Consider the following 10000-nt stretch of genomic DNA (forward strand, 5'->3'; position numbering starts at 1 on the left):
ATCATACTATAAATACTCAGGAAAACCTGATAAATGGTTATGAAATCGTGATTGCATTATCCATCTACCGGAACAGAGAACGGCAACCATAAGCCTCAGACGCAAAACTTTTTAGAATAGGAAAAATGACGCAGGAAGGTCAAGCATTTTTATCTGACGGCGAGATTTTACGGAACCGTATAGGTTGATTTTGCCTTTCAATTCGTTTCTTGGATTTATTTAACTTGAAAGCGCCGATTCATAAAGCGCCTAAAACAATAATATCAAGGGAGACTTAACAATCGTAAACAAACAGCAACCAATTCACCGAAGTAAATGACAAACATTTTTGTGCGTCCAACACTCCACTTTGACTTTGCGTTAGCATTAAGCGCAGACATGAAAATAGTCACGTAAATATGAATATATACACACATACATACATGCATACATATATGTGTAAACACATGCACGCAGGCAAACAAACAGGAGCACACACACAAAAGAATAGCAAAAGCCACACTGCCTAGAAACACAACGACCATACAGAAAGAAGGATGTTCGCCAGTTCTGAAGCGAAGAAGGCTAGAAGGTAGGCGGAGGTCTCTCGAGCGGGGCCTGCAGGTGGTGGTGGCTGTGTCCATGACGCCAGATCGATGGATGACTCACTTCCTTGCCAACATCCCTCCCCTCCCAGCCTTCTCCCCCCACCTGGACAGCTTCTGGTACTCTCCACATACTGGAAGGTGGCGCTCTCCCTCTACTGCGCACTGCATCCCCAATACTTACGTCGCAAAATCTGTTGTGCTCACGCTAAAAGAACAGAACGGGAGGCTTCGAACTCCACACCCTGATCGCCATCAAATGGTCTGATCTGTAATCAACCTGCCAAGCAGGTATTACATAAACATCAACCCTCAACGAGCCTTCTAATCATCGCCTTCGTCAGCCTTATACGCAACGCACATTGCACTGTTGATCTCGTCCATTACTCTCCTTACATCAGCAATACATCCAATCTTTCATGCTGTAATGTCTGATAACCAAAATCCAAGAAATATATCACCCATTTATAATTGCATGACAGAGCACTCGTCCTATGCTCAGACGGTTAAATGGTGTGTTCGGTCACTACGCAACCAATGTTTTGTTTGGCTTCTTTCTGAGCACAAACCAAAAAGTCAATTAATCATTTCCCAAACAACATAAATATCTACAAACCAAATATTGTACGAGCTGATAATAGACATATGCAAGATTTGCGCGTAGGTTATACTTGGGAAAGTAATGTTCCACTGTTAATAGTCAGTTGACATCACCTACAAGTGAACATGATACATCAGTACAAATAATGAGCTACAATCCATCCGTAAACCTACCTGGTAGCACGGCCGCCGTAGACGGTAAACTAAAGGCCGCATATGCAACATTCCACTGCCGTCACTTCCCAATCGCGGTCACGTTCCCACTCTGCCCACACTCACAGTATTATCAACTCTACTTTGCTTAATTTAAGCACTACACTGTAACACTATCGCAAATATAATCACTAGGGTATGGACAGCACTGCACTTATAAGTATAGCCATTGATTCATACCAACTTGGATATAACCTCATATCATTTACAAATAGGGAGAATATTACCACTGATCACTGCACGGTTGATCTACGTGCTCGTGGCCAAAACAAGCCTCACTTAGCACCATCACTGAGCACCTGGCACCACTACACACTATCACACTACACAGTGAGATGATCATCTGCCACAATAAAGAGCAAGCAGCAGATTCCATACTTCCATCCAGGCGTCGGTAGTCGAGAAGTGTCGATATAAGGTTAATCCTATACTTGCTGTACATCCCAGGACCGGCGCTTAATTCCATGGCAGGTATCCCGATATAATCCTCCTCTGGGTTGCTTCCGTTGGGAAAAATAGGATGAAAAATATCACAGGCACACCACTATATACATGGGTCCACCACCTTTCGAATGCCACTTTCGACACTTTGTATGAATATTACACAGGGCTGACGTATAATCTCGCGAAAAGGCTTGACACTTCACTATTAACCACTAACACACTATTTTGCGGAGACATCATCACTTCAGTTTTTAAGTCACATGTGCTTTGATAGTGTGGGTTCCAAAACCTCGATAGTGACACAATCGAGGTAGAACAGCTAATAACCTCCCTCTATGGTGCGGCACCAGTCACCGTGATCACAACACAGGCCGGCATAAATTAGGATGGATTGTAAAGCTCCTTGTACTGTAGCATCAGTTCACAAACAACAAAACGCGAAAGCGTTCACAAAATGATACAGTACTTTTAAAATGAAATATGGATAATTTCGTACGTAAAAGCGGATGTGTATCATGGATTTGAGAACGCTTCATACATTCTATCCTTAAGTAGCTAAAATACTTGCAAAAAATTACTTACCCAGAGAATCTGGGACTGCGGGCGGCTAGGGCAGGGTTGTTAGAATTGGGCGCAGGTGGTGGCGTGGGCGTGTACTGGTGGGAGGGAGGTTCCCTATGTAGGTGAATGGGTGGGGTGTATTGAGGCGAGGAGAGGGCACTCAGGGAGGCCTCGTGGTAAGTAGTCTTGAGGCAGCGGTCCTCCAACCGATTATCAGCTTTATGGGCCTTAGCTGCCGAGCAGATATCCACGAAGGCCACGGTGGCGCATATACCTGCACTCCCTTCCTCGCCGCCCACTCCGCCCCCCGCCAGCACCTTAACACTCTGCACGGGGCCATAACTGAAAAAGAAATTAAAAAGATTATTAAACGGTCAATACACACTAAGAAAATGGGGATCAAGAGCTTATTGTTTTGAAACGGCTGACAATACCGTTGCTACCAGTATATGTCGCATTTCTACCTTCGTTTAATAGAAACGTCCCTCGTAATTAGAGAATTCCTTTTGCATCATACCACAAGCAAGGCTGTCATGCTTTTGAGCGTTAACAAGAGTACACAAGCTTAACTCTGCATCTATTTTAGCCATCGCCATTCTCCGCATAAACAAAGAGCAAAGACGACGTGAGGTGGCGAGAAGCACGCCCCCGAGCCTCACAGTCGGGGTCTTGCTACACGGGAATCCCCAGTCCGTCCTGCCTCCATCATCCAAGGCCTCAATCTACTGAGCACTCAGAATACACATGCCTACATTTGCTTCCAGCGCACGCAAAAGGGAATGAGGTCCATCAAGAACAAGAGAGAATCTAGTATGTGCATAAGTGCGTTCATCGTTTGCACGCATATCGTTTTACGAGAAGCAAGCTGAATAAAAGAGAGAGAGAGAGAGAGAGAGAGAGAGAGAGAGAGAGAGAGAGAGAGAGAGAGAGAGAGAGAGAGAGAGAGAGAGAGAGAGAGAGAGAGACCAACTGTAATTCATCATCTTTCCGTTCTGTTTACCCTGTTACCATTATTTATCAAATCTTCAGGCCTTGGATCATAATAACTCATAAGGTAAATCGATGAAAAACTATATAAAAATGGTACTAACTTTCAAAGGAAGAGCACAAACCTCAGGCGACATAAGAGGGGATTTAGACCGCAAGAATAAAGAGCGCTATACAAATTCCGTGTACGATAAGGATGACCTTAAAATACTGCTTCTTTGATACATTTGTACACGCTGGCACTCTGCCAACCGTGCAAATTAATGTAAAAATATATATTCGTGAACAACTGGGGAAGTCACATGGTATGCCGACATTACTCTCTTCGTGAAGACGACAGGAGAGGGAGCCGACACACCGGCATGGTATTTATAGCGCGTGAGGTGCCTCCTATCCTTTCTTGAATACAAGTCTCTCTCCATGGCACCTACCGGCCGCCTTGGGAGAATTCATAACGCGGACTTACCCTTGTAAATATGAACAGACAACCCTGAAAGCATATATTAACTTTGGATTTGTGTAGCCTATCAGTGCTATTTCACTATTATTGGTGCCCCGCAAAATAATTCGTCTGACAATGTAACACCTAAACTGAGCAAAGGAGGCGCCTTATTTCGCCCTCGTGACTCGCATGGGGAAAATATTACCTCGTGACATTTTACAATAACCTTGGGATGAACTACAGACCACATTCAATTACCCTGAAGGAAGAGAACCGGGGAAAAGGGAAGAAGGGGGAGGGGGGAGACCGAAAGAAAGGAAGGGAGGGAACCCGAGGGAACGGAAGGCTGGCCAGGTAAGAGCGCGCGAAGGGGAGAGGGTCGGGGGCAAGTGGGACAAGGGAATGGTCAGGGTTAACTAATGACAGGGTCGGAACAACCCTCCTCTAGACCCTGCCTGGCGGACAACACCGCCCCGACCATTTCCATCACGCTGGCCAACCTTATCTGCACGCCATTAACAATCTCATCAAAGGCGCCAATTTGCTCTACGTTTTCTTAGCAACCATTAACCTTTTTCTTCTAGTTGTAAACGGTACTCTCATTGCCCCAAACTTAAACAATAATGTTTCAGGGTTCTTACTACTTCTGTGAGGCTTTCTAATTCTAATGCAAATCCCTCTGATGACAATAACACATTCCCGACTAAAATTGGCCCAGGCTCGGTACACCGACCAGTTTCTCCACCTACACCCGCCTGTCCTTTCTTCTGTGACAATAGCCGAGTTTACAGTGTCGCCCTGAATATACAATAAAAGTGTAGAAAATTGTGGCACTGAAACTACAGCAATTGGGCAAAGGATTTCTTGTGAGCTTAATAGTATCCTCCTCTCTCTCAGGTACTTCTCAACTTATCAAACTCTTAATCATTCTATAAATGGTCTAGATCGCCAGTTGTTTATAAATACCAACGTAATTTCTTTTCAAACGAAGCTTTTTTTGACCAACAGGGAAAGATTTTGCTATACGTGGTAACGTACTGTCGGTTACTGCCATAGGTGGAGCGAGAGATGACTTCATGTTCAAGTGGTGACGTCATAGTGAGAGCCAGTCGGGTCTAGGTGCTGTTCGCTGAAAATCTCTACCTTATTTTAACTCGCCCTTCCTTATTTCTGTAATAAAATACACATGGCAAGTATAGCAATGCAGACCAGATCAGTTAAATCCAAAAGACCAGAATACTGTGACAAAGCCGTGGTCTAATAACGAGGCTCGATAATCTTACATCTGGCGGGAAACAGGCAGATGGAATGGCGGCAGCGACCCACACCGCCGCCCGTCCCAGCCTGCGGGGGCGGCAGCACAAGACCGCTGTTGCAACCTCTCAAACACGTTCCTTCCAACCACACCACGCCTCAGAACCTGCTGTGACCTGCCCATCTTACCTGCTGCACACCGTACTTGGCTGAGCTGGAACTAACCTGCTTCCAACCCTTTCTGCTGTCAGTGCGCGGCGGATGTACGACCTACAACTGGGCCTCTCCATCATCGCACCAACCCTTGTGATTGTGTGATGAGCTCATTTCATACCATACTTTCAGTATTACTTTGAGGACATAGGGTTATGTATAAATGCATAATATACATCCGCATATTACATGTGTGTATCCGCGTATACATGTACGTGTACTTGTGCGGCTAGAGCGTTCTGGCGTGCAGCATACTCATGGGTTTTCCACACAAGGTAGACATTACAGGTGTTACGGAAGTTCCTCGCCTTAAGTCAATGACCGCTTTCACATGTCGGTGTGTTGGAGTCCCATATTCAGCAGGATCCAATGAATGCTAGTGATATATTTAACATTTTTTTCAGTTTTCAAAGGAAGGGAATGAGACAACTTAAGATAAAAAGGATAGAATGAGAGTGTGTGTGTGTGTGTGTGTGTGTGTGTGTGTGTGTGTGTGTGTGTGTGTGTGTGTGTGTGTGTGTGTGTGTGTGTGTGTGTGTGAGAGAGAGAGAGAGAGAGAGAGAGAGAGAGAGAGAGAGAGAGAGAGAGAGAGAGAGAGAGAGAGAGAAAATTATGTACCCACATGAACTTAAGCACGTACTCCCACATGAACTCACTCATCTACTACATTATTATACGGGGAGTGCGTGCATGTGCAAATATATGTTCATGTGCGTTTGATTGCGAATAGTGTCCTTCTTGTGCATGTGACAGACAGTGTGCGCATGCTAGAGCATTCGTGCATGAGCGAGTGTACTTCATATTCATGTAGATGTTGGTGTGCCAAGCTACACATCAAGTGAGGAGCCTGCATTATCGTTATCTTATCTCAATTCAGAGGCGTTCTGATAGTGGGAGATGAGACTTTTGACTTCAGGTGGGGAGTACAAAGGATTGTCACTACGCGCTGTGCACGTCGTAGCGGATCATGACGACACCCAGCTCAACATTATCCACCGGTCCTCCAATCAGCCGCTCTGCTCAACTCTCTCCGCAACAAGAGGGAGGAAGGGAAGGTGTACGAGAAAAGACGGAAGAGATAAATTAGTAATTAAAAAGGAGATGTAAAAACTCCCGTTTGGAAAGTCAATTTTGGGATACCACGTTGCATGTGCTAAAATGAGAATAATAACCTTATTATATTTATTACCGAATGACTTGGTAATACAATGCTCCGGCGCACTGTCGAGTACAAGCGTGAGGTTGGTGAACGGGTGAGGGCCCGCCCGCCCCCCTCGGCCTACCCCTCTTCCCCTCCACCACACACCAGCAGCCGGCTGTGACGCACCACTGTGACGCGACCACCACCCTTACTCGCTGCCAACATCATACTCGCATCTTCCAACTAACTGTACTGCACCATGTTACGAAAATGCACGAAATGCTGCCCCTTTACACCTAAAGCGACACTTTCTTACTTTAATAAGACAGCAAACGCTTTGGAGATTCTTTATACATGCACATATGTGCGCGCGCGCGTGGTGTTGGTGGTGGTGTGTGTGTGTGTGTGTGTGTGTGTGTGTGTGTGTGTGTGTGTGTGTGTAGAAGTGTGTGTGTGTGTAGAAGTGTGTGTGTGGGAGAGTGTGTGTGGGAGTGTGTGTGTGGGAGTGTGTGTGTGGGAGTGGGAGTGTGTGTGTGTGTGTGGGAGTGTGTGTGTGTGTGTGTGGGGGTGTGTGTGTGTGTGTGGAGTGTGTGTGTGTGTGTGTGTGTGGGAGTGTGGGTGTGTGTGTGTGTGTGGGAGTGTGTGTGTGTGTGTGTATGTGGGAGTGTGGTGTGGTGTGATGTGGTGGGTGTGTGTGTGTGTGTGTGTGCATGTGGGATTGTGGGTGTGTGTGTGCATGTGGGAGTGTGTGTGTGTGTGTGCATGTGGGAGTGTGTGTGTGTGTGTATGTGGGAGTGAGTGAGTGAGTGAGTGAGTGAGTGAGTGAGTGAGTGTGTGCCTGCGTGTGTGTGTGTGTGTGAGAGAGAGAGAGAGAGAGAGAGAGAGAGAGAGAGAGAGAGAGAGAGAGAGAGAGAGAGAGAGAGAGAGGTGTGTGTGTGTGTGTGTGTGTGTGTGTGTGTGTGTGTGTGTGTGTGTGTGTGTGTGTGTGTGTGTGTGTGGTAAGCATGTATGCCTGCACACAATAAGCAAATTAAACATTACACGTGCAAACGGATGAGATAAAAAGCACAATCTCACCTCAAATGGCTCAACCTACAAGGAAACGGTGTTTCCACATGCACTGGCTGTCTCGGGGCTGCCGCCAAGTCTGAATTGTGTTGGCACACGGTAACCCCGAACTTGGACCCCTATACCACGTGACCCTGGTTTTACACCAAGCTCCTAGAGCGCGTGCTGCAATGCTTCCTTCTGTGCATGCCCACAACAGTGAAGCGCCGTAATAATCACGACACAGCTTTTCATTAAGAGTATAGCATAGGCTACTTCATCCTCACGATTCAGAATGCAAAAAAGCCGCTGTAAGACTTTTTGTAACACTCAATCGCCAGCATCTGAATGTATAACCACGATTGTAACCGCGCCTCCTTGCCCTCTTGCCTGGTGCGACCATCACTATGTGGCCTACATTATGGCAAGGACCCTAACAATAAATCAATAACCGAGTGTGATTGTACGTGTTCTAAGGCCAACACAGCATCTAACGTACCGCAAACAATTTCCTGTTTTACGTGACCTTACGTAAGTTCTTCAATACTATCAGCTTTATCATTCAGAACTGTGCACTAGGTCTGCATTCACTATCAAAAACCAAGCACTGTAAAGGTTCTTCGCTTGCACAGCTTTTACAGGATAGACGGGTCAATGGTATCGCATGAACTTAAATGCATGAGGTATTCATTACCTTTCACCCATCGATTTTTACCTATGGAAAGAAAACTGATGAGAGATGGTCATCATCTGGAGTTAACAGCAGATTTCAGCAACACAAAGACGCCTTAAGTTCTCGGTAAATTATGTTACAATAAAATCTACATTATAATGGTAACTACTTTTCGTTCGAGCATCAGAATCCTTCTAGAAATCATGCATTGTTTTTGTAACCGGCGAAAACTTGCACGGAAGTCGAGCGCTTTTGGAAACCGTGGTCATACATCAGACTGGAAATGGAACAAACGGGGGGAAACTTGAAGTATATCTCATGAATACAGGACTTCGCCCTTACAGGTCACCGGGGACCGCATCTACACTGACCACGCAGCCACCACTACGCAGCACATAAAACCACCACACCCTTGTGGTACACGGCTCACCTCGCCACTCACACCTTGTCTCTTCTCATGTAACATCTAATTTCACTCGTTCCAGATTGTAAGGTCCTCCCTAACCTTTAAACACTAGGCAGAAACTATACATTTTACAAACCAGAAATTGGGACAAAAGCTAGTGTGTGTGCAACTACAACGATATTTTCCCGATCTCAACGCATATCCTAGTTGTGAAATAACGAAGCACATCCGGACTCCAAGAAAGCATTCACAATAGGGAAACTCCTTGGACCATCAACCAAGCAGGTCTTGTGAGACTCAGAGCGACCAGACCGCTGTAAACCGCCTCATCTGGTCTCTCGCCGCCACCAGCAACCACCACCCGTCCAGGATCCCTCACTCGCCATCTGCTCCTCAACCACCGCCGTCGACGCCAGAGCTTGTGCTTAGAGGGACCCTATCCTCTACCTCCCATTCATTTCTCTCAAATCATTCCTATTCCTACTCAGGAGTCGCAACACCAGCTAAGTCGACGAAAAATGAGACCAACAAGCAAAATGAGGCATTGGCGGCAATCATTTCACCACTAGGTTTCGGGGTTTCCTTACATGCTTTAACACAGAAGCGAAAATACACAGTCCCAGCATAAGTCCCACTCCAAGAAGAACTAAAAAGATAAGTAAAGGCAGACCCGAGATCGTGAGGCATGGAGGAGGGGTGGGTTGGTGGTATTTTTTACGTGGCAATGTTTGGCGTACACACACCCGGCCATCCCCGTCCTCTCTCCCTCCCTCCCCCCCTCCCCCCTCCCCCTCGCCTCCCGCCGCCCCAGGCCGCGCGGGAAGACGCCAGACCACCTTTCTCTTTGCTTCTTACACACTTCGTCTATGGAACCCACCTGGGGCATTAGAGGAGAATTTTAACAATGTCAATTCCTTCGTCCATTACACTATGCGCGGCACTGAAGAATAGATAGCCATCCGACAACGGAAACAAATAGAGAAAATCATAATCGTCCCACTAAAAGGCAACTACCCCTCACATCGATACCGGTAGCCTCGCACAGGGCCCCACTCTAGTCTCGCGCAGGGACACACTTTATGCTCGCAAACCAACCTTCCTTTATTTGCGTTTTATACAAAATGTCTGCTTAAAACTTATATGAAGAACTTACTACTCTTGATATCAATGTACCGCCATAACATTAATGAAATAAAATTAAGAAATAACTTTAGAGAAAAGCAATAGTACCAATTCTTATATAAAACACCTAAACACGTGAATGAATCCACAAACGGAAACGAAAATGCGCATCTGTAATCTACCATAAGCACTATCTACCAGCGTGTGTGGGAGAGGACTACTAAATAAAACAAGAGCTGGAGCTGGTCAAACCACAGCCAAACAACAAACAAGCAAAAGGAGTCGCGGCGTGCGAGTGACGCAGCTCGCCTCG

General features: G+C 46.1%; 1 protein-coding gene across 1 annotated transcript in view; it reads right to left on the reverse strand.

The window, feature by feature from the left end:
• The window catches only part of LOC119575583 (msx2-interacting protein-like), a gene marked incomplete in the record, with an annotated part of 122611 nt that overhangs the window by 98083 nt on the left and 14528 nt on the right, over positions 1 to 10000 (reverse strand). The window contains 1 exon segment of the mRNA XM_037923231.1: positions 2424 to 2744. Within this exon segment, the coding sequence (XP_037779159.1) occupies positions 2424 to 2744 (321 nt within the window).

This window comes from Penaeus monodon, chromosome 7 (assembly GCF_015228065.2).
Source record: "Penaeus monodon isolate SGIC_2016 chromosome 7, NSTDA_Pmon_1, whole genome shotgun sequence".
In the NCBI taxonomy this organism is placed as follows: domain Eukaryota; kingdom Metazoa; phylum Arthropoda; class Malacostraca; order Decapoda; family Penaeidae; genus Penaeus; species Penaeus monodon.